The following is a 25,637-nucleotide window of genomic DNA, read 5'->3' on the forward strand; positions in this document are numbered from 1 at the left end:
TTGGCAGGCCCCGGTGTGCCGTAAGCAGGACGGCCTCCGCTCATGGGGAAGAAGGAACAGGCCTCAGAGAAAGAGAGAGTGTGTGTAAGACAGACTGTGAGCCTGGGGGGTGAGAGAGAGCATGTGAGAAGGAGTGTGTATGTATGTGAGAGACTGGGAGTGTGTGCTTGTGTGAAAGGGATTGCGTGTATGTGAGGGTGCTTTTTTGTGAGAGAGGGAGTGTGTGTGTGTGTGTGTTTGTGTGAGAGAAAGAGAGCAAGCCTATATTGGGGGGGGGGGGGGGTGAGAGAGGGAGCCAGTGGACAGGGGTGTGTGAGAGAGAGGCATAGGTAGCCTGTGTGAGGGTGTATGCATGAGAAAAAGGGAGCCTGCATGAGGAGATAAGTGTGCAAGAGATAAAGGGAGCCTGCATGAGGGTGTATGTGCATGAGTGGGAGCCTGTATGAGGGGATGTGTGTGCAAGAGAGAGAGAGGAGCCTGTATGAGGGGAGTGTGTATGTGCATTAGAGAGAAGGAGCCTGTGTGTGAGAGAGAGAGACAGAGGGAGCATGCGTGAGGGGTAGTATTGAGAGGTGTCAAACTCTCAGGCCGATACAGTACAGTGTGCTCCGGCGTAGCGCACTGTTAACCCGCAATTGGACACATGTTTTCGACGCGCTAGCTTTACCCCTTATTCAGTAAGGGGTAATAGTGCATCGAAAACGCGTGTCCAACTCCCCGAACCTAATAGCGCCCACAACATGTTGATGGCCCTATTAGGTATTCCCGCGCAATTCAGAAAGCAAAATGTGCAGCCAAGCCGCACATTTTACTTTCAGAAATTAGCGACTACCCAAAGGTAGGCGTTAATTTCTCTGGGCACCGGGAAAGTGCACAGAAAAGCAGTTTTTACTGCTTTTCTGTGCACCCTCCAACTTAATATCATGGCAATATTAAGTCGGAGGTCCCAAAAGTTTAAAAAAGTTTAAAAAAAAATTGAAATCAGCCTGCGGCTTGAAAACCGGACGCTCAATTTTGCCGGTGTCCGGTTTCCGAACCCGTGGCTGTCAGCAGATTTGAGAACAGACACCAGCAAAATTGAGCGTCGGCTGTCAAACCCGCTGACAGCCGCCGCTCCTGTCCAAAAAGAGGCGCTAGGGACGCGCTAGTGTCCCTAGCGCCTCTTTTTGCCGCGGGCCCTCATTTGAATACAGAATCGCCCGCTCTCCCGCGACTTTTACTATATCAGCCCGTCTGGGAGTGGAGATAGCATGGAAGGGATTGAGCCTAGAGGGGGAGGGGAGAGATAGTGGCAGGTGGAGCAGTTGGGGCCTGAGAGAGCAAAGTGAAAGGAGACTGGCCAGGGGAGTAGGGAGAGAGGGTGCAAGAGACTTTCAGTGAACGTCTAGGGAAATTCTGCTCAAAATATTTAAAACTCTGCATCTTTAAGTAATAACTTTTTTCTGTATTATATTTTAAATTACTTAAAGACTGTCATGTATATTGTGTTATTTTGACCAATATAAAGTATGCAGCATTTTAAATTTGTGTGTGCATAATTTTACATTTTTTTGAGCAGAATTCCCCCAGAAGTAAAGTGACTGCATCCTTTATCAAATAAACACTGCAGGCTGTTATCTCTGATTTTCTACAACAGCTTCTCATGTAATTCCCCAGAATTCCTGGGAGAAGCCATTGTTGGAGGCTTAACATATCACAAAAAATACTAGCCATTTAGTTCATGCTGTATGCAAAATCACTTATGAACTCAGCATTAACATGGATCTAATATGACTACTTCTGTATAATTTATCATTTCTGTAGTGTTGCTGGAAGTACATAGTGCACAAACAAGTATAAAGTGAATTGTAAATAGATCAAATATGGGGGTGAAACATGATTTATCCAATTGAACTCATTCAACAAAAGTTTAAAAAAAAAAAAATCCAAGAACTATCTTGCCAAACTAAAGCTTATCTCTTATATGGTGTATCATTAATTCTAAACAAAAAAAGAAAACAAGTAGCACAGGTGAAAAAGTATGTTCATGTATAGGCCAACAAATACAGGGATGTTGGTCTATCCTTTTTAATCATAACATACAACACCTCATACTCAAAACAGTGCCTTGTGTCCAAAATGAATTGTGAACAGCCAGCAAATTCAAATTGTTCAAATATTTGTCATTACAACTCATCTTGCTCACAAATTCACGGTTCCTCAACAAGCAGCAGCTTTTATATGTTTGATGAGCCACAGCTTTCCCTCTACACTGTGCCATGTTTCACCTCATTTGGCTCCATCAGAGAGATATTATCCAGCAACAGTCTTACTGGATCAGCTGTACATGTTGACTTCCCTATAAAGCTGGATCCGCTTCTCTGAGGCAACTCAATGTCACCGAAATGACTCAAAAATGTTTAGAGACTCTTGAAGCTTATAAGGACGCCAGCACAAGTTGCTTCCATGTAGGAGGAAAATTGCAGAGAAAAAGTTGTACGCCATCTGCTGGCACCATAAGCTATAGAGCCCCTAAACATTTTTGAGTCATTTCGATGACACTGATTCGCCCAAGAGAAGCGGCTCCATTAACATTCGCAGCTGATCCAGTAAGACTGTCTGGATAATGCTTGAAGCTGAACAACATGAAACATGGTACCGTTTAGGAGGAGAGCTGGGGGCTCACCTAACATACAAAAGCAGCTGCCTGTTGGACAACCGTGGATTCGTGAGCAAGATGAGTTGTGATTTTTACAAATATCATCTGAATACTTGTTGAACAATTTGAATTTGCTGTTTGTTCACAACTCATTTTGGACACACATAAGGTGCTAATTGGAAAACACAGGTGTTTTTTTGTATGTTATGATTAAAAAGGATAGCCCAACACCCCTGTTTGTTGACCTACATGAACATTTCACTTGGGCTACTCTTTTTTTCTTATTTGTTTAGAATTAATGATACACCACATATGAGATAAGAAGCTTTCATTTGGCAAGATAGATCTTGAAATTTTTTTTTTTTTTTTTAACTTAAGGTGAGTTCTAACATGGTATAAAACAAGGCTGCCTCCAACGACTCAGGGTGCAGCTTAAAAAACCATAAGGAGGCATGGGTTCAGTTTCCAGTTCAGCTCTTCCGTTCCCAGAATGTATCAGCCAGGACTGCACAGCTCTGGAAGGAACCCCCATGCATGGTCACCAGTCAAGGACGGTTGCTGCAATAACTGGACTAAACTGAGCTGGGAGTGGGATATGAACGAAGGGAATGACATCCCCGGGTAGTTGCAAATGAAGACTCACTGTACCAGATCCCAGTTCTGGTTTTCAATGAGCTAGAAACCCAAAGGAGCAAGAGACAACTGATGGATCAAAAAGAAAATGCAAAAGTATTTAAAAAGCAATAGTCTCTGGGAAAGTTCCCAACTCTGAGCCTCTCCAAGCACTGCTTCTCTCCTCTAGCAGCACTGCATTAAGACGACATCAGTGGTGCAGTAGGAAGACAGGGAGGACAGAAGAAAAGTGCTTCTCTCCCCTGTGATCCTGGCTTCCACCGCTTCCTGCTGACAAGGTATCAGCACAGTGCTCATAATCAACAGGCAGGAAGGGGGCAAGAACAGCACTTCCTGCCTTCCAGCAGCCACTACTGCAATAATGGTGTCTCAGTAATGCACTATTTTCAGTGAGAATGGAAAGGAAAGAAGAAAGAAAAATGAAGATGGGAGGAGGAAAGAGAGAAAGTACAAAGGGAAGAAGAAACTAGCCAGAGCCATAGTGACCCTATGGGCAACATTGCTATAGGTGCCACTGCAGTGGCAGGAGCAGGAGCAGCACCATTCAGCCTCTATCACTGCTCTTGCTGTATCCTGCGACTCCCAACCTCATACCTCCCAGCTGTGGCACAGGATACGTAAGAGTAAACAAAGGCAAAGGAGTTGGTCCACTCTGTGCCACCATAGCAACTTGCATGTTCAAAAATTGGCAGCCAGAATTTCCTGGTGCTGATCTCACAATGCATGAGGTTAGCAGGTGTGCCCATCCCCAAGGTTTGAACCTGCTCATCACTAGGCTGGCACAGCACAGGGAAAGCTTCTGCATAAACTGTGGTATGAGAACAGGTATAGGCAGGGGACAGGTGCTGGGGAAGATGCTAGGGAAGAGGAAGGAGCAGTTTTGGGGTTTTTTTTTTGGGGGGGGGGGGGGGGGAGAGACAGGGAACAGATTGGGGAAGAGGGAGATAACAGAACAAGCTGGACTTCTACAGATTTTTTTAAACAAGCTCAACACTAGCAAAAGCTTTCACCTCTGATGCACTCGCAGACCATGGACAGATCCTCACCAAATACAGAATAAGAAACCACAAATTAGAAATAGAAATGTGCAGACAAAAATTGTACTGTAAATCCCAATAAGCATACTTGGAAACTTTTGAGTTCTAGTCACCCTGAGGCTTATATGGATTATTGGGGGAAAGATCTCAGCATTTTCCCATCCCCCCAGGATAGACTCCAGCACTTCTCTCTCTCCAGGAAGGAGCCCAGCACTTTACACCTTTCCCTTCTCCTCTTTCCAGACCAGACTCCACCCTTGACCCTTCCCAGGCTGATGCCCCAGCAGAACCCTTGCCCTCTCTCCTTCTCCCCACCAGGGCTTCCTGCTTCCCAGCATTCTTCACCATATAAAGCTGGAGGCAGGGGACAGAAATGTGAGGGGCATATGATCTGTGGTGGAGATGGAATTATATGGTGAAGAATGGTGAGGAGCAGGAAGCTCTGGTGGGGAGAAGGAGAGAGGGCAAGGGTTCTAAGAATAAGAGTGCTGCTGGGGCATCAGCCTGGGAAGGATAAAGGGTGGAGTCGGGCCTGGAAAGAGGAGAAGGGAAAGGTGGAAAGTGCTGGGCTCCTTCCTGGAATAGGGTGGGAGGCTGGCCAACATCTAGTCAACACAATATGTGCAAAGGCTGCATCCTCCCAGGCCTGCACATCCCGAAGATAAAACCTGGAAAAGTATGTAAAGAGGACCACATTGCAGCTCAGCAAATGTTGACAGGAGACAACAATCTAACCTCAGCCCATGACACGGCCTGAGCCCTAGTGGAATGAGCCTTAACATGAGTAGGCAACGGCTTTTCAGCATCCACATACGTGGCTGTGACTACCTCCTTAATCCAGCGAGCTATTGTAGCCCGCGAAGCTGGTTTGCCTTGCTTTCTTCCACCATGAAGGACAAACAGATGGTCCATCTTTCAGAAAGGTTTAGATACCTCACGACATGTCTCTTGACATCCAAGGGACGCGAGAGGCAAAACTCTTCCATATCGCTGTCCTTATCCAAGATGGCAAGGAAATGGACTGATTTAAGTGAAAATCCAAGACCACCTTAGGCAAGAAAAAGGGAACAGTACTCAGTTGTATCGACCCTGGAGTCACCCGAAGGAATGGCTGCCGGCAAAACAAGATCTGCAGCTCAAAAATTAGACACGCAAAATATACCACCAGAATATACCACCAGAAACACTATTTCCAGCACATCGATTGCATCATCCACGGTGTCAGGAAAAGACCGCACCGAACAACGGATAAAGCACCGGCATTGACCCGAGCCCCTGCCCGGTGCCAGCACGGACGTCCCATCGGCATCGAAGGCCACCAAGCCACCTTCGAAGAGGGCCCGGTCAGAGGAGCCTCCATCCTGCTCTGCATCTGATGCTCCGAGGCGTTCCCCATCAGTGCCGGGTACTGAGCCTTCACAAATTATTGTGGAAAAGCCAGTAACGCCTAGCCTGCCTCTCCCTGTAGCTGCTCTGTCTACACCAGCTTTCAGGGAGGAGCTGAATGTCCTCATCCGCCAGGCAGTGCTCGATGCCATCCAAAACCTCTAGCCTCCACCGATGCCTGCCCCCATACCAGCACCGACTACTGGGTCAGGGATTGGTTCTGTCCTAGAACCCCTTTCACAATTTGTGGACATTTTTTTGAGACCTTTTGTCCCTGCTATTAAATCCCATGTCCGCGATTCTTCGCATTTGATTTCTTTGTTGAAGGATTTGGACATTCCCCCATCACCTTGTCTTTTGTTCACCTTAGACATAAGTATCGCTATATTCCAATATCCCTCAGCATGAAGCACTGGAAGATGTTGAGGAGACACTGAATCGTCGCCCTGCACCTATACGGGTCCCGACTCCTTTTCTAATGCAACTGACTTCATTAGCATTAACAAAAAACTTTTTTCATTTTGAAGAGACCTTTTACCAGCAAATTAAGGGCATGGCTATGGGGGCAACAATGGCCCCCAGCCTGGCATGCCTGTACATGGCCAAATTCGAAGATACATACATTTTCCCCTCCTTTTGGCCCAGTTTCATACATTGATGACATTTTTCTGATCTGGTTGGGCGCAGACATCCAATTCTATATTTTTTTCGACTGGATAAATCAATGTAATCCCCAACTACAGTTTAGTTTTAGCATGCACCCCTCTCAGATATCGTTTTTGGACATGTTAATAACCTTTGACAGTTTCTCCTTCAAAACTATCTTCCATAAGGACACTGATCGTAACACTATTCTTAAGTTTGACAGTTGTCACCCTAGAGTATTGAAGAAAAATATACCCGCCAGACAGTTTCTGTGCTTACGTAGACTGTGCTCATCGAAGGCTGACTTTGTTATTAAAGCTAAGGAGATGTCCTCTCGGTTTAGGCCGAGAGGGTACTCTCCTAAAGTCCTAAAGTTAACTTTTAAACAAGCTTTGTATGTAAACAGAGATTTGTTATTTCTTCCATCACAAAAAAATTATGGACACAATTCTGAGCTGTATTTTACCTCTCACCACTGAGCAATCCCATTTCTCAAATTATACACAGACATTGGCATGCTTTGTCTTTTCAAAATTTGTTTCAGGGAGCTTTAAGGTTTACTTACCGCAGGGGTAAAAATTTGCGAGATTTATTAATACATTCTGATTCAACTTTGAGACAGCCCAAACTGTCGGTACCCATAAGCCATGTGGAAACTGTTCCGTCTGCAAACATACCAGCACTATGTCTCAGTTTACTCATCCTGTTTCAGGTAAATGCTTTACATTACATGATAATTCTGACTGCAATTCAGAAGGGGTTATTTACGTCATACGATGTCCCTGCGACAAACTATACGTGGGTAAGACTAGGAGGCAGGTTAGGACCAGAATCATAGAGCATAGATCAAACATTCCCGTGATTTGGCTCCATTAGTGGACCATTGGATTACATTTACACACACCGAGTCCGATTTGTTTTTCTTTGTTCTGGAGGTTGTGGTCACTCCCACCAGAGGCGGGAACTTTGATGAGCATTTGATCCGACGTGAGCAGAAATGGATTCATCTGTTGAACACTGTTACCCCCGCTGGCTTAAACAAGGAGATAGAGTGGTTTTACTTTACTTGATTTTCATTGGACAACCCGACTCTTGCTCTGATTGGTGGGTCGGCCCTTTAGCTGATTGGCCTGCGATTCTTTGGCGCCTTTTTTTGATAGAGTTTAAGAATACCCGCATATACAGAGTAAGATGGGCTCCCTGCCACATTACCTTTGAAATCTGATGAAGGTATGATTCATCTTTGTGAGTATATATCTTGTTCGGCACTGTTCCCATTTCTAACATAGTCCTTTTTTATGCTTTGTTTGTAGAACTGTTGATATTACCTGTGTGTCCCTCCGACGCAGCCTCGGCGAAACACGGGTCCGTGTCGGGGGACCCCCTTTTGGAATACAACATTACTTACAGTGGAGTTGCCAGATGTAAAAATAAAAAAAGTTTTTGGATTAAAACATTCGGATCTCTGGACTATGTGAACCTTTATCTAGCACTCTTTTTGGTGTTATATATATATATATATATATATATATATAGTGCTGCCTTTGCTTGTGTGCTTTCCCAAAACTCTGTATTGAAAATGTCTGTGACCCATTATAAAGCGCAAGTATTTGCGATGAAGGAGTTTTATGGCTATATGTGCGTACGCGTCCTGAAGATCCAGAGAACAGAGCCAATTTCCTTGTTGTAGAAGGGGAAGTAAGGTTCCAAGAGACACCATTCTGAAATTTTCTTTTTGAAGAAATCTGTTGAGATTGTGAAGGTCTAAGATGAGGCGGAGCCCTCCAGATTTTTTTGGAATTAGAAAATAGCGGAAGTAGAACCCTCTGCCAGTTTGCATTGAGGGAATGGGTTCTACAGACCTGGCTTGAAGAAGGCCGGAGAGCTTGGACTCCATCAGTGTGTGGTCTTTTCGGGCCCACAGTGGATTTGGTGGAGAGTCTGGGGGTATCATGAGGAAGTTTAGATGGTATCCCTTGGTTATGATTGAAATTATCCATTGGTCTGTTATGAGGCGCCACTGATGTTTGAAGTGGAGCAATCTGCCTCAGACAGGTATCTCTGAATTTGGATTTATTGAAGACTGGCAACCATTCTCTGGAAACATATCAAAATTCATATGCTGGACCAGACTGTGGGGCTGGTTCTGCTCTGGGTGCTTTGGGCTGGCATGTATATCCTCTGTGAGGGGCTTTAGCAGGCTTCGCTCTAGATGCAGGAGGGTAATACTTGCGAGAGCGGTAGAACGGTTTCTTGGGGTCCCTTCTCATGCTTCTGCGAAATGAGGAGGGAGCATCAGTGGTCACTGTAGACAATTGGTGCAGTGTCTTGTGGTGGTCTTAACTGAGTCACTGCTTCTGCGAAATGAGGAGGGAGCATCATGGTCACTGTAGACAATTGGTGCAGTGTCTTGTGGTGGTCTTAACTGAGTCACTGCATCTTGAATGTTATCCCCAAAGAGATTGTCCCCAGTGCACGGGAGGTCAGCAAGTTCGTCCTGGACCTCAGGCCGTAAATCAGAAGCCTTTAGCCAAACCCATCGTCAGGCTCTGATACCCATTGCTGATAAGCAGGAGGCAGTTTCAAAGGAGTCATATGCTGCCCAAACTTCATGTTTTCCTGCCTCAAGACCCTTGTGGAGAATAGCAGTTTGCCTCAGTAATATCAAGAGAGTCTATGAGTCTGCAAGGTCCTGAACCTGCTTCCATAAGTTTCTCTGGTATTGGGTCATGTAGAGCTGGTAAGCGGCAATACGAGACACCAATATGGAGCCTTGGAACATTTTCCTATCTAGACCATCTAAGAATTTTTGCTCTTTTCCTGGAGGGGCTGAGGAATGAGGCCACAAGCGCTTTGCCTTTTTCTGTGCAGATTCAACCACAACTGAATGAGGCAGCAGTTGTGGTTTTTGGAAACCTGGAGCACGTTTGACGAGATATGTGGCATCTGTTTTTCTGTTGACAGGTGGAACAGTGCCAGGATGCTCCCATAGACTGTGTTGAAGGTCTAATAAGACTTCATGCATAGGAAGGGCAATGATTTCTTTAGGCGCGTCAACAAATTGCAGAGCCTCCAATGTCTTGTGACATGTGTCCTCCTCTATTACCAAGTTGAAAGGATGGTTTCTGACATTTCCTTAATGAAATTGGCAAAAAAAAAAAAAAGAGGTCCTCAGGAGGAGATCGCTGTCTTTCCTCTGGAGAAGAAGGCTCTGAAAGTAATTCCTCTGATGTAGAGGAATTGGTATCCACGTCTTCCCATGGATCATAAGGAGTGTTTTGTCGAAATCTGGAAGGAGGGTGAATAGGCATCGACAAAAATGTTGATGACTTTGATGGCAGGTATATTAGCATCAATGGAGGCTTTGAAGGAATCGATGGCATCGGGGGAAATCGATGGATGTTTAGGTCCAGAGAGTCACGATGGTCCTGGAAGTGGTTCCGGCTGCGATGGACCTGGAGCAGGACTGGACATGGTGTCGTCATCCTCCAATGATCCTGGCATGGGTATCGGGAACTGCGGAGGTCTCGATAGCCAACTTCGCACCGATGGAACAGGCTGAGTCGGAAAGGCACCGTGGAGGGCATCAAGTCGATGTAATAGCGGTGCAAACATCGATGGTTCAGTAGTCTGTGCCAGTATGGGGCCGGCATCGGTGGAGGCTGGAGGTTTTGGACGGCATCGAGCACTGCCTGGTGGATGAGGACATTCAGCTCCTCCCTGAAAGCTGGTGTAGACAGCGCAGCTACAGGGAGAGGCAGGCTAGGCGTTACTGGCTTTTCCACAATAATTTGTGAAGGCTCAGTACCCGGCACCGATGGGGAACGCCTCGGGGCATCAGGTGCAGAGGAGGATGGCGGCTCCTCTGACCGGGCCCCTCTTCGAAGGTGGCTCGGTGGCCTTTGATGCAGATGGGACGTCCGTGCTGGCACCGGGCAGGGGCTCGGGTCAATGCCGGTGCTTTATCTGGTGCTCGGTGCGGTCTTTTCCCGACACAGTGGATTATGCAATAGATGTGCTGGAAGGCGTCGGTGGCGGACGGTCACCGGCTCCGTGTTGTTCCCGGCGAGGTTTGTCGGTAGATGGAGTTTTAGACACCGGTGATGACTGGGCAGAAGTGGATGGAGCAGATTTTAACTAGAAGAGAGACTCCATTTTATCCAGACATGCTCTTCTGCCCTTGGGAGTCATTTGGACACATTCAGGACACCGGGCATCGTGAAACGAGACCAGGCATAGCACACACATAGTGTGGGGGTCCGTAATGGACACTGTTCATGGACAGTCTGGGCATTTTCGAAACCCGGTCGCCATGTCGGTGGAAAGGGCACGAAAACGGTCCATGACCTTTGGGAACTGACCTACGGGAACCGGCCGGAGACGTGAGAGAGTACTCACCGAGCGACCGAGATATACGGGGTGTGATGGGAGACCCCTGATAAGTAATTTCTAAGAAGTAAACTTAAAAACTTTTCCGTGAGGGAAAAAAAGGAGTGAGAAAATCTCAGAGCTCCTAAACCACGAGTCAACTGCAGCACGGAAAAAGAGAGACTGAAGGAGACCCCTGTGGCTACAGGGATTATGGCATGCTGGGCATGCTCAGTGTGCCAGTCAAAAGTTCTAGAAACTTTGACAGAAAAGTTTTCTGTGATAGGGCTCTGTCCAGTGAGGACTACCATCCTGCTTGTCCTGGGAGAAATGTTATTTTTTACTATCTATTATTTTATGGTTTTATATTGTATTTTTTATCTTTTTACATTTTCGTATTATGTTTTTAGTTCTTTTTATATTGATAATGTACTAGTTTTAAGCACTTACCCAATATATTTTAATATTTTATTATTCATTTTTGTATTTCCCATTTCGTATGTAAACCGTTGTGATGGTACTACTAAACGACGGTATAGAAATGCTGTCAAATAAATAAATAGGATGCTCCCAGATATGCAGAAGCAACTCTTTGAATATTTCATGCACAGGAACTGCTATCATCTCCTTCAGGGCATCCACAAACTGGAGGACCTCCAGCATGTGGTGCCTAGCTGAAACAGAATAGACTCCGCCATTGTTCGGACGAACCCGGGGAAGGTTAAGTCCTCTGGGAGAGACCGACGCCGTTCCAAGAGGACCTTTTCAAACACTGGAGGAGGACTCGGAAGTATTGTCACCCGACTGATCATATGGGGCCTCCTCCTTGCTGAGATCTCCCGAAGATCAGTGGGGGACCCGTGCTAACTGCCTGCGGTCTGGGCCCCGGAAGCGCCGGGGGCACCAAAGTCCTCAAAGGGCCCAGTGCCGGAGCTGAAAGTGGCAGTCTTGGCAGCAGAGGCCCCGAGGGCCCTGGAAGCACCGAGCCTTCTTCCTCAGAAGAACTGACGATCGGTATAGTCCCCGAGGGGGAAGGCAACGATGGCAGCCAGGGGACTGAGAAGCCCCCAGGCACCGGCTGCATAGGGAGGGCACAGAGTAATACATCAAGGTGTTCCAGAAGCAGTGCTAGGATCGAGGGTGGGGGCTCCGGCATCAGTGGAGGCACCGATGGGGCCTGCAGCTCGATGCGATGCCCCTGAGGGCTCAGAGCACTGCCAACTGAACACTACGATCCAGCTCCTCCTCGAAGGCTGCTGTGGATATGGCAGGAGGAGCAAGCACCATGGATCACCCTCGAAACCGGGGGGATTGGTGCCCGGCACAGACATGGAGATCTGTGGGGAGTGCCTCGGACTCCCGGGTTCAACCGAGGGTGAGGCCTGGTCTTCGCGGGACTGCTTCGGGGGCAACACGGCCAATGCCAGTGCCACCCCGAAACTGGAGCCATGGTGACTGGTGACAGTGCTTTCTCGATCTCCAGTGCACAGCCCGGTCTTTCCCCGGCGCCAAGGAGGGTGAAGAGTCCGATGTTCTGGAATGGGAGGACACAGACAGAGGGCAATCTCCGGCGCCCCTCTCCAGAGGGGGAGCCTGAGCAGGGGTGGTCACCGAGAGTTCGGTGTCCATGGGTTCCCCTCAACCGCTCGGGGTTGATATGCAGGATGCTGGCGTGGAGGGCCCTGACTTCTTGAGCCCAAAAAGTTTCTCCATTTTATCTAAACACACCTGACAACCCTTAGGAGTCATCTGGTCACAAAAACGGCAACCCCGGACATTATGCGATGCCCCCAGGCAGACCATGCAGATCAGTCAGTCAAAGACATGGTCTGCGGGCACTGGGGGCATCACCAGAAACCAAAGGCCACGCCTCGAGCTGATGAGCGGTCAGTGCATGGCAGACAGATGCCAAAAAATCCCTGGAACCAACCGCAAAGAAGGTGAAAACTTACTGCGCTGCCCCACTGACTAGGAGAAAGAAAGGAAGGGGGACACCACACGAAGGCAGTGAAAAAAATCACAAGAAGAAAATGAAGAACTCTGAAGACAGAGCAGAGCTCCACCACCACAAGGCAACTGCCCCATGGAAATAAAGAGACTGAAGGGGGACCCCCGCGTGGGCGAGTGGATAGTGGCATGCTGGGCATGCTCAGTGTGCCAGTCAAAGTTCTAGAAACTTTGACAGAAGTTTTCCATGCTAGGCTCCACCTGATGATGTCACACCCATGTGTGAGGACTACCATCCTGCTTGTCCTAGGAGAAATATATTAGCAGTGCAAGCAGAGATGACTTAAAAATAAATGTTTGTCATGAATAACAAAGGCCAATGAGGCAAGTACATAGGCTAACGTACCGTGACTGCGGCAATCCTTTCTTACTGAGATCCGCCCGTACTCGCTCACCAACGTGTCTGTAAATGTCCACTAAGCTGTTCATCGCTGCATCTCGAACCTGGGACAAAACAATCAAATTATTTCAAAGCAGTGCTGTTCCCTAGGTTCTATTAAAAGAATGAAGTAGCTTCTGGGTACTGTCTTATTTCAGATACCATCATCTCAATATTTACTATGAAATCATAATTTTGAAAGCCTTTAAAGTGCTTTCCTTGCAGTTCCTGGATTCTAAGAATGTCACAAATAATGTCACATGGAAGGTAGGCAATCAACTTCAGTGTGAAGCAATCTCTGACTTATTTGCTAACATGGCTACTCCCAGAGTTGCATGGGAATTACAGGGCAGCTACTGAAATGAAGACAACAGTAACATTTTAAATTATATAGCATGACTAATACTGCTTCTTGTTAGTCTACTGCTTCCTCTTTAGCTCTTAAGAACATAAGAACATATGGATCGCCTTTCTTTACTGTCCAAATACAATGTACTACTTATAAACACACTCAAATAAAGGCTATGCACCTTGTATTATGATGGCACTCCCTAATTTGAAGAAATTCCTCCTTGGAGCCTGCTATTAAAATTATTCAGAGTTTACTTTATCATAGCATTATCTATATAGGATTCCAATTAGGGTCAGCACTGCAATATACAAGGCCCTTATAGTAGTTAGTTATTTATATCTCTATAGGAGGGCCGCCTAGTAACTCGAGGTGAGGTTTAGGTAGTAATGTAGGTGTTAGGGGCCACTTTTACATGCAGAATGAGACATACGAACAGAACAGTACACTCTTGTGAAGATTTGATGTCCTTTGGCATGAGGAAACTCGCACAAAGGTGAGATTTGTACAATGTTCACTCAGCCTAGCTTGTTACCCAGGTAGAGAGTCCATCAAGCTAGGTGAAGAGAACATTGTACAAATCTCAATGTTGTGTGAGTTTCCTCACTCCAAAGGACATCAAATCTTCACAAGAGTGCACTGCTCTGTTCGTACGTCTCACTTTGCATGTAAAAGTGGCCCCTAATCCCTACACTACTACCTAAACCTCACCTCGAGTTACTAAGTGGGCCTCCTATAGTATCATAAATAGCTTATTAAGGTGCCATCCTCAGAGGTGCTCTCTCTCTCTCATCTCATCCTCAGCCTAAAAATGCCCAGTTATTTTCAGCATTAAAACTGTGCAAGATCATGCATTATGGCTTCACATTTTGCAAAGCCAGCCCACTTTTGTGTAAATCCTGCACCTAACTCCTCCCAATCCCTCCCCTTTAAAAAAAATTATAATCGCGCCATGCATTATGGTGCTTATTGCCTGCGTTAAGGTGTTTTACGCATGCATTAAGGCCATAACGCATTTTGAAGAATGATGCGGACTGTTCTTTAATACTTAGCCTTTTTTCTGGCTTATTTTGTGAATAACTGGTTCAAGGAGAAATCGAAATCAAATCAAACAATATTGCATTTTTCAAATTCACAAATAGGTGGCTCTAGCAGAAGCTCTGTGAGTGAGTGATCTGCATAGTAATCCCAGGCCATAACATCTATAAGTGGGGGAAGTGTCCGGACCCCATCCCTCTTTAAGATGACAGCAGTGCTACCAGATTGGGGAGGGAGGGAAGGAAGCAGAGCACCCGGGAATCTAAAATGTGACTTTTATTTTATTTATCTCTCTCCCCCAATGCAGAAAAGGCAATGCAAATTCAAAATCCGACCCTGCACATGTGATTGTCTGAAGCGTTTCCAGGTCTCCCTTCTCCAGTGATTCAGGGACACCAGGTTGTGCTGAACCACGTTAGCTTCATTATTGCTACTAAGTACAGGGTGAAGCATGAGAAATAAAACCAAACACAAATGTTGAAGTTATGGTTGCATCTATTTAAAATGTATTTTACAGGAGTTTTTATCTTCTAGCTGGGTCAGGATGCAAACAGTTTTGTATATCCATTGAGGTCAGCTGGCAGGGCATTAGTACCTCTACAGGTTCTCAATCTCAACCAAAAGGCCAAAAAGGAGCCTTCCTCAGCCTTTGACTCATAGCTTAAATCTGATTTAGCCAGGTGGTCAAGAAATGAGAAGTTTGAGGGCTAACAGCCTCATGTCTGGGTCTCACCTAATAGAGCTGACAGGGTGTGCCTCCACAGTGATCTATTTCAGCCTTGCAGGGAGGGATCAGAGGGGGAGCAGCTGTGATCAGTGCAGCTGTCCAAGGTGGGGGTAAAGAGTGACATTTCAAAAGGATAGAGCAAGGAAGAAACCTCCAGAGTTCAACTGATGGGGGAAGGAAAGCTCGCCTTGGCTGGCACAGAAACAGACAGAATCTTAAAGCAGGGAAGGGCCATAAAGTCTATCCCAGTCTGCCCAGTTCAGCACTTTATCTAAGGATCCTCTGTGCTCATCCCATGCAGTCTTGAATTCCATTACTGTTTTTGTCTCCACCACCTCCCCTGGAAGGCCGTTCATGCATCCACCATCTATCTCCTCCACAGAGACATTTTTCAAGCCTTACCGCTAGGTCTAGGCCTTGGCACCTCATCTCATGACCTCTTCCACAAGCTCCTTGCCACTGAAAACGTCTTGTGCATTTATTCTTTTAAGGAATTTGACACTTTCATAATTCCCTTCTTTCTCAACTCCTCTAAGGAACACACATTTAGGTCCATAAATCTCATTTCACAGGGCTTTAAGTGCAGACCCTACACCATTTTAGTGCACTTCTCTAGACCGCCTCCACCCCGTCTCTATCCTTTTGGAGGTGCAGCTTCTAGTATTGGACCCATTTCTCCAGGTGTCCAACAGCTTGTAGAGGGGCAATTATCTCCCATCAGAAATGGCAACAAAGGGCTCAGACTCCATTTAGGGAGTTCATGTATTTGGAGTTATAAAATAGCACTTATTAGCATACTTTAAAAGTGTGTGATAAACACTACTGTGATAAAAAGAGAAGAAAAAAAAACACACACCATGTGTCTACACTGCAAATTTGGGTAGTTGATGTCATGTTTTCAAATTAACGCTCATCGTGAGTGGCTATTGTTACCCTCTAGGACTTCTGACAACCGCTCCACTTGTATTCTCCCTTTTTCAAGTCACGTTCGAGAAGTATGCAAAATTGTGAACAAATATTGGTAGGTTCCCTCTCCACTATCTATTTTTGCTGAGCGCCCGAGATTCGCCTTTCAAAGGGCAGAAATCTTCGGGATTTGTTAGTCTCATCATTTCTGGAGGATCCTATCACCTCCGACCCAGCACCCCGTCGCCACTGTTCAGCATGCTGAATGACCTGTTCTATTTCCTCATTCACACATCCTAACACTGGCCAAACCAACCCATTACGCCACACATCAAATTGCGAATCAAAGGGTTCTGGTTTACGTTATTCTTTGCCCTTACAATTTGATATATGTAGGTAAATGCACCCGCATGCGCAAAACAAGAATTTTTGAGCCCTGCTCGTATATATGCACGCTCAAAACTGAAGCTCCCCTGCTCAACCATTGGCCCGAGAAAATCCATGCGATCTCTGATTTACGGTTTTTAACAATTGAGCTTCTTCCGTAAACCTCATGCGGAGGCAATTTTTCTATGCTCTTAAAGCGCCGAGAGCATCGATGGATTTTCCTTTTGAACTCCCTTACCCCAACTGGGCTCAACAAGGAGATCGAATGGTCTGCTTTCTTTTGAACAGTAATTGACTTTTCCCTGCTCTTCCCTTCCGTTTCTGTTCCCCCCTCCCCTTTCTCCCCCACATCCTCCCGCCCACCCTCCCCCTCCTCCTCTCCCCCCAACCCTCCCTTTTCTTCTCTCCCTTTCCTGAATATCCCCCCGCTTTTCCTCCCCCTTGTTTTTTCCCTCCAGGATTGTATTCAGAATGTTTTCAATTTTATTTTGCCCAACACCCCTTACAACTTCCTACAGATTTACTCCTCACTACCACTCATATCCCTGTTGCATGAAAAGCTGCCAGTTTCACTCTTACTTCTTCACTCTTACTTTCCCTGGGTTTCTCCATTCACATCCATAGAATACAGCAGCACAACGTTATTTTCACATTATATATTTTTATATTTTCTGTCTCACCCGGTTCCTACGCTCTATTCAGCTCCTGGGTTATTCCCCAAGCCTACGTGGATCCTTACATCAGCCGCTTAGCCACACCCCCTTCTTTCGCCCTCTTGTTTTTCTCTTCTTAACCAGATACGCTTCAGCGTTTACCTCTCGTACTGAGCCGGGACGTCATACCAGCTTCGGCTCCTTCCCGATCGTCTAAATTTCTTTTAATATACCAAGGTCAGTATCTTCATTGGTGACCCGGTATTTAATTTTCTCATCTTTCTTTTACACCCGTGCTAATTTTCAATTTTGTCTCTTTAGAGTTCATTGCATTTAGACTCCGACAACCCCCAGGAAGTTCTGTAAGATGCTTGTTTGAACTTTCTATTTCCTCTTTCTGTCCTCCCTTGCCGTGTTATTAGTTATTCTGATCGGCCTATTTTCAGTCCCACTTTATTAAGTAACTTGAACGGAGAACCTTTTTAGTCTTTTTAGTTAGTGTTGTTCACAGCACGTGCTCCTTGCCACAGTCTTCACCCCGCTTTGTACTTTGGCTCTATTCTATATTATTTCAGTTCTGGTATACTTTTTTTTTTTTGGGGTTTTTTTTTATAATTTTATTTTTACCCACAGTCATTCTTGACAGAATGTCTTCACTTATTCAGCCACCTTGTGTGGTTTTTCAAATAATATTTTCTGATTAGTGCATAATTGAAAGGCACACTAGTCTCACCCCTCTTTTTTTCCTCTTGCTATTGGTTTCCTTAATTAATATATATATTTTTGGGTTTCAGGGATCTTTCTATGCACAGTTCCACTTTTGTGTTCCTTGATTTTCTCCTACTTGGAGGAGCTGCAATAATCGACAGAATCTCTCTCACGGTCACCGTGTGGGGATACTTTAATAGGGCCTTACTGAACGGTAGTTCCGCTAATTCTAAGTCCATCTCAGCCTTACTGTTCGTTTTGCTTCATTTTTCAACTTATTGGTCCCTCTGAATTTTTATTATAACTTAAGTGGGTTTTCATTTCAGGCAACTGGTTATACTTCTCTTCCAAGGATAGCCCTTCAAATATTATCCTCCAAATATCTATTTGTATTGAATGGGGTCTGTATTCTTCTTTTATTGTCATTTACAATTGTTTAATGGTTGCCTCTGCTCCCCTGCTACGCTTCTCCTATGGTCCCTGACACTTTGTTTAATTAATTTTGTTTCCAGAGAGACTTCTTTCAAGAGTGTAATGCCATTGATATTATTCTACATGTAATTCGTCCCTCCAGATGCAGCCTAGCGAAACACGGTTCCATGTCGGGGGACTGACATCTCAACAAAGATTTTGGCTCCTTGGAATTATTGAATTTCTCCGGTTTAATTGCTTGTTCTGGGTTTCCCTTTATGGGCCATTGTAACCTATTTTGCAACACACCTGTTGGATAGATTCAAATTAACTCTGCCATTTTAAAATATTGAGGGGGAGGAATATTAAAATAGGGGGGAAATCCCCATATCACTGTGAATGAAGGCTCATTTTCCAGAATCCCAGCACAGATTCCAACTGAGCTGAAAAATATGAGAAAGGAAGAACTACTGGCTCATTAAAAAAAAAAAGTAATATTATTTATTTATTTATTTTTGGTTTTTATATACCGGAAGTTCCTGTATAAAATACATATCACTCCGGTTCACAGGTAACTGAAATAACTACCGCCGTGTGGCGGTTTACATGGAACATATCAAACGATTGCTTTATAATAGGTAGAAAAAAAACAAACTAAGTTCACCTATGAAACATATAAATAAGGCCAATAATAAATAGTGTAAAATAAACATTGCATTAATGCTATAGGACAGTGGGTTGATTATATCTTGTTCTTAGCTCTCTGGGAATGCTTGAAGGAAGAGCCAAGTCTTGAGTTTCACCTTAAAAGTGGTATGGCATGGCTCGAGGCGGAGGTCTGGAGGTAGTGAGTTCCAGAGTGACGGGCCCGCTGTGGATAAAGCGCGTTTTCTCAGGGAGGATTTTGCGGGTTGGGTGATCAATCTGTTTTGGTATGCCCTTCTCGTCGGCTTTTTAGAAGTGTGTAGTTGGAGCTGGAATGTTAGGTTGAGTGGGGAGATGTTATGTAGGGCCTTATGAATCATCATGCTGGTTTTGAACTGTATCCTGTATTTGATGGGAAGCCAATGGAGGTGCTGGAGGATCGGGGTGATGTGGTCTTTTTTTTTGGCATTGGTGAGAATTTTTGCTGTGGCATTTAAGACCATCTGTAGGGGTTTTGTGGAGCAGGCGGGAAGTCCCAGCAGGAGTGAATTGCAGTAATCCAACTTCGGGAGAATGATGGCTTGGAGTACTGTGCGGAAATCTCTGTAGCGCAGAAGTGGCTTTAGTTTCTTTAAAACTTGTAATTTAAAGAAGCATTCTTTTGTAGTGTTGTTTACGAATTTACTGAGGCTGAGTCTGTTGTCTAGGAGTACACCCAGATCTCTGACTTGAGGTGAGGTGGTGTATCCTGATGTGTCTGGAGAGTTGCTGGAGCTAGGTGTAAATAGTTCCGGTGCTATTATTAGGATTTCCGTTTTGTTAGTATTTAGGACCAGGTTGAGGCTGGTTAGAAGCTCGTTGATGGTTGAGAGGCATTTATTCCAGTAGTTCATGGTCTTGTGTAGGGTGTCTGTTATGGGGATGAGAATTTGTATATCATCCGCGTATAGGAAGTGGGTAAGCTTGAGGTTGGTAAGAAGTTGACAGAGTGGGAGAAGATAAATGTTGAAGAGGGTGGGGGAGAGTGAGGAGCCCTGTGGTACCCCCATTTTGGCTTGTATGGGATGAGACTCCTCGTTGTTTATCTTGACTTTATATGTTCTGTTCTCCAGGAAGGATTTAAACCAGTTGAAGGCTGCTCCTGTGATGCCGATGTCTGTTAGACGTTGTAGTAGGCTAGAGTGATTCACGGTGTCGAACGCTGCGGAAAGATCCAGAAGTGCGAGGAGGCAAGGTTGGCCTTTTTCAAGATTGAAGATAATGGTGTCCGCTAGTGTGGCTAATAGCGATTCGGTGTTCTTTTTCTTCCGGAATCCAAATTGGTTATTGGAGATGATATTGTTGTCTTCTAGGAATTCAGATAGTTGTCGGTTGACGACTTTCTCCATAATTTTAGCTAACATTGGAAGGTTTGCTATAGGTCTGTCGTTAGCGGGATCTGTGGTGGGAAGGTTGGGTTTTTTGAGGAGCGGTTTGAGTATTGCCAACTTGAGTTGGTTGGGAACTTGGCCTTGGGCGAGTGAACGGTTAATGATATCTGCCATTGGCTTGGCTATGGTGTCAGGGATGGAACTCAGCAGGTTTGATGGGATATGATCTAGAGGGTGAGAAGATGGTTTTAGCTTCTTAAGGATGTTTGCTATTTCTAAGGTGGATGTGGGTTCCAGAGATTCGAGTTCTGCTGTATGTGTGTTGGGTTGAAGAACGGGTGCTATATATGTTTGCGAATTGTGGTTGCTTGTGAGGCTTGTGTGTGGAGATGTCCCTTTGAGAGGGGCTACGAGTGTGGTGATTTTGTTGTCAAAGAAGTTGGCTAGTTCATTGGCTTTTTTGAGAGCTTGGTCATCAGGGATGCTCGGTCCAGGAGGTTTAGTAAGGGCTGAGACATAGGCGAAGAGGGCTCTTGAGTCGAATGAGAAGTGGTGAATTTTTTTGGAGAAGAATTCTTTCTTGGTTTTGTTGATTTTGTTTCTGTATGTGTTAAGGCATGATTTGTAGTTGAGGAGTGTTGTTGTAGTTGGGTTTTTTCGCCATTGGTTTTCCTTGCATCTAAGCTCCTGTTTGCGAGACTTCAGCTCTGTGGTGAACCAGGGTTTTCTGTTGTCTTTGTCCGGGTTGATGGATTTTGTTTTTATGGGACACACTTGATCGGCGACCTTGTTAGAGATGTTGATCCATGAGGATGTTGCTGAGTTGGTGTCCGTAAGGTCCAGGTTCCTTAGTTCCTTAGTCAGGTGTTTGCTGAGAAGATCTCCTGAGCATTGTTTTCTAACCGAAATGGTGATAGATTGATTTGTTTGGTGAGGCGGCTCATAGATCTCTATCATAGAAGAGATGATTCTGTGGTCGGACCAAGGTACCGCAGTGCAGGTAGGGGTGGAGTGAGATGACAAACCTTCGTTTATAAAGATAAGGTCTAAAGTATGACCCGCTTTGTGGGTGGGTTCTTTTACAATTTGTCTGAAGCCCATATGGTTGAGGGAGGAGAGAAGAGTATTGCAGTTGGGGGAAAGAGGTTGGACATCTACATGGAGGTTGAAGTCTCCCATCAGGATGGCTGGTTTTCCAGAGTTTAGGTGTTTTGCTGTTAGTTCTATGATAGGGGAGGGGTCTGATTCAAGAAGTCCGGGGGGAGCGTAGATTAGTGCAATGATCAAATGTTTAGAGTTGAAAAGTGCGAATTCAATATTTGCTATGGAGTTGGATGTCTGCAGTGTCAGACCTAGCAATTTCTTGGCTGCTATTAATCTTATTATGTTGGAAGGAGGAGTTATAATAGCTTATAAAACTATTTCTACTTTAATTTATTTTCTTCCTAACTTATCTCTACAAATCTGCTTATAACAGCTTTTTTTTTTTTTTTTTTAACCAAGCAAATAAACTAACCATAAGTCTAATCCTTGCTTTTCCACAATTCACCAATAGGTGGCTCTGCCATATTTAGCAATTGGTATTTTAACACAAAACAAGCACAAATAAAAGAGAACAATTATTTTCAGCCAAAAATAAAGTACTGACATTTATCTTAACTTGATAGTTTAACAAACAGAAGTTAAGAAAGAAACCATCAGCTTGGTAGGTACAGGACCAACAACATACATGCCAACATCTTTGCTGTTGGTCCTTTTAAAGGTATCAATAAAAATGAATAAACGGAGAGGCTTTAAAGAATGACTCAGATGGTTACAAATTCAATCACAAAGAGCCAATCTATCAGTTTTTCAAATATGTAAACAAACCAAAACACAGATGCAAGAAGCCTACAGTACGGCTTGAAAAGCCATGTTCACAGAAATCAGAGAGGAGATCGTGCTCCTTTTAACGCAATACTTCAGGCTTCACATGTCTCTCTGTATTTTGGGTTGTCTAAATTTCTGAAAGTGATAGATTGACTCTTTGTAACTAAACCTTTTAAAAGATATCACAACCTACCAAGACTGCCGTTTTCTTCAGGAGCAATACATCTAACAGAACTGCAGTATTTAAACCAAAAAGAAAAAACAATCCTGTTCATGCGTAACTGACAATTCAAAGCAGTAACACCGCAAAGCTGCTCGAAATCAAGAGCTTACCTTTACTGGTTCCAAGATTTTTGGAGGAAGCTCAGGCCTTTTATAACTGCTCCTACTGACTAAGCAAGCTTTGACTTTGTTTTGGTAATAGTGCGAGAGCGGATATGGATCCTGCTGCAAAGCAAGTTCCCCCGTGTGACCATGGCACTCTGCCTACTCTATCCAGAATGACAACTTTCTTCCCCAATTACCTGCCAGCGAGGTGACAGATGGGAAATCAGCATGACATGCAGGGCAGGCGGCTGCAGGGATTCAACTCTCTTTCCAAACTATTGTCAAAAAGACAGGATTGATACTCGGGTGACATCAGGAAGATTCCCTCACCTTTTCAAACAAAATGTCAGCCCTCTTCCCGCTTTAGTGCTACACATATTTGGCAGGAATAAGGGAGCTGTACTGGACATAAAGGGCTTAATTCAGTCACAAGTGATGAGACTGCTTGTCTACTGATTGAACTTTTCAACTCACCAGAGTGTTATACAATGCACTCAAGATTTCGTGCAGCTGAGCAGAAATGATTCTACTATATTGGTTTTTAGAGCCTTGGATATACAACCTAGCATTTCAGCTACCAGTACACTATTTATTCATCTGACGCACCGGAAAGTCCCGGAACTGAAACATAAAATACATACAGAGGGCAGTATTTCTGCTAGAGCTGTCCAACATTTACAGCCTGGGAAAAACATAGCTACTTATAGTACACAATTATTATAATATTCCAGGTCTGTCTGTTTAACATACCTGGCTATTTGGATCTCCGAGAAGGTTACATATATGTGGCACAATCTTGCTTAGTGTTAGACTATGGGCACCGTGTCTACAAAACAAAATAAAATGTAGGTAAGGCCCAGGTTTTTAGCCGTGTTCATTCTGAGCCCAGAGGTGAAGCCTGCATGCAGAGGAAAGACTTACATATTGAGAGTTGCTATAAGGCAGAGGCAGACCCCTTCTCTTGTTCGGAAATTCTTGTGTTTGAATCCTCCCAACATTCTGTCCCACACATACTGCAGAATTAGAAACAAAAACTTGGTTAGGCTCAATCGCATAAGGTTTCCAGTTTCTAACAGCCAGTGCAGTCCTATAAGCATCGATTCTCTGCTGTTCAAATCCATTTGTCATATCATACAGAAACGCAAGTAAAACAAGAGCTGGCTTTAAGAAGTGTTCAGAATAAGTTTTCGCCTTAAAGGAGAATGTCCATCCTCAAACCAGAAGGCGTGGAAACTCTTCTGCCTTCCTGAGAACTGGATGAGCAGTTGCAGAGTAAGCCAGGTTACTTTGAGCAGGAATCCTGCCGAGTGTATATTTTCTGCTGCTGTGGCAGGGCAGGAAGTGATGCCAGAAAAGCCATTTCCAGAGTGCCAAATGAGATATCTAATGACATCAATACAAGCTACCCCCATCAGCAGCAGAGCTTTCAAGAAACTTGTTTTACAAACCTGAATTGTTTTTGGGTCATTTAACAAAGTTTAACCCTCTTCACATTTGGACCCTGGCCCAACCATTTTAGAGTCAGGTGCCAGGGAGTTAACCCCGATGTTAAACAAGTGCTCAGTCTCAGCCAAAAGGTCAACAGATGACTTATCCTCAGGCCATTGCTGAGATTTTAACTTTGGTCTTAGCCAGAAAAAGGGTTTTGACTAACTGAGGGATACTTCTACCTGGCTTGTCTTTAAGGCACATTCTGAAGAAGAGGTTTTCTTCAGGTGGCCAGCTCCACATTAAAATGCCTTTCCCATAGGTCTGGGTTAGCCAGCTCCAGTCCTCAAGATCAACAAACAGGTCAGGTTTTCAGGATATCTACTGTGAATATACATGAGAAACTGGCATATAATAAATTCACTATGCATGTCTCTTTCATGCATATTCACTACGGATATCCTAAAAAACAAGCCTGTTTGTGGTTCTTGAGGATAGAGTTGGCCACCCCTGCCATAGGTGTAGGGACGAAAGGAAGGTTTTGGTTGGGTTTTTTTGTTTTTTTTTTTTGTTAAACAGTTTTCCTTTGGTAGCAGTTCTCTCCCCAGCAGCGCTCAACCCTCCTCTCTACATCATGTAAGGTAACCTGCGCTCTCGCCCAGCTTGCTCCCCAATAGAATGCATCAAGAAGGCAGAAGGCAAGTGGAAATGTGGCAGGTCCTCTAAACCCATAAACAACTGAAACAAAAACAGGCCGATTCAGTAAAAGTCGCGGGAGAGCGGGCGAGCGCCTGCTCTCCTGTGCACGCAATTCAGGGGGGGGAAGAACATGCAAATTAGGGCCCGTGGTAAAAAGAGGTGCTAGGGACACTAGTGCATCCCTAGCGCCTCCTTTTTGACAGGAGCAGCGGCTGTCAGCGGGTTTGACAGCCGACGCTCAATTTTTCCGGCGTCGGTTCTCGAGCCCGCTGACAGCCATGGGTTCGGAAAACGGACGCCGGCTAAATTGAGCGTCCTTCTTCCGACCCACGGGCCGCCAGCCGATTTAAATTTTTGGGGGGGGGGGGGGGGGGGCCTCTGACTTAATATCGCTGTGATATTAAGTTGGAGGGTGTACAGAAAAGCTGTTTTTTCTGCTTTTCTGTACACTTCCCCGGTGCCGGCCAAAATTAGGCTGGCGTTAATTTCTGAAAGTAAAATGTGCGGCTTGGCTGCACCGGAGCGCACTGTACTGTATCGGCCCGAAAGTAACTTCCTAACAACGCATAATACTCAAATTATGGAATACATCAATTTATTATAAATTTAGATAGAACTGTAAAGAAACAGTTTTGGTTCTCTCAGAAAACAAAAAAAAAGGTTAACATTTCAATAGAAAATTGTAAACATTTTTCTAGTTTAGTTAAGAAAATGGTTACTCTACAGAGTAATTCAGTAACAAATTAGTATAAGGAGGAAATTAAGGAAGGGTCAGCAGTAGTGTGGTAAAGGTGGCAGAAATATCTCAACAAATTAATTTTTGATATAGCCAACTACTGATGAAGAGAGACCGTCAAAGAAAAGTTTGTGATGGTCACTGATCACCGGGCCAAAGCACTGCTACCACAGGGAATCTGCTGCAAGGAAGACTGCCAGCTAGACATGCTACAGAGCGAAAGAGACAGGCCATACGGTTTTATGTTCATTAATTGGTACAGCAAACAAATGAAGTATATAGTGCCATCAG

General features: G+C 44.8%; 1 protein-coding gene across 21 annotated transcripts in view; it reads right to left on the reverse strand.

Annotated features, from left to right (window-relative positions):
* The window catches only part of CLASP1 (cytoplasmic linker associated protein 1), a 637,864-nt gene that overhangs the window by 462,355 nt on the left and 149,872 nt on the right, over positions 1-25,637 (reverse strand). For all 21 annotated transcript variants that reach the window (XM_029605186.1, XM_029605182.1, XM_029605181.1 and 18 more), the window contains exons 5-7: positions 23,405-23,496; positions 23,234-23,309; positions 13,061-13,158 (exon numbers count right to left, since the gene is read on the reverse strand). In XM_029605186.1, the coding sequence (XP_029461046.1) occupies positions 13,061-13,158; positions 23,234-23,309; positions 23,405-23,496 (266 nt within the window). The remainder of the gene's footprint in view (positions 1-13,060; positions 13,159-23,233; positions 23,310-23,404; positions 23,497-25,637) is intronic.

The sequence above is a fragment of the Rhinatrema bivittatum genome, chromosome 6 (genome assembly GCF_901001135.1).
Source record: "Rhinatrema bivittatum chromosome 6, aRhiBiv1.1, whole genome shotgun sequence".
In the NCBI taxonomy this organism is placed as follows: domain Eukaryota; kingdom Metazoa; phylum Chordata; class Amphibia; order Gymnophiona; family Rhinatrematidae; genus Rhinatrema; species Rhinatrema bivittatum.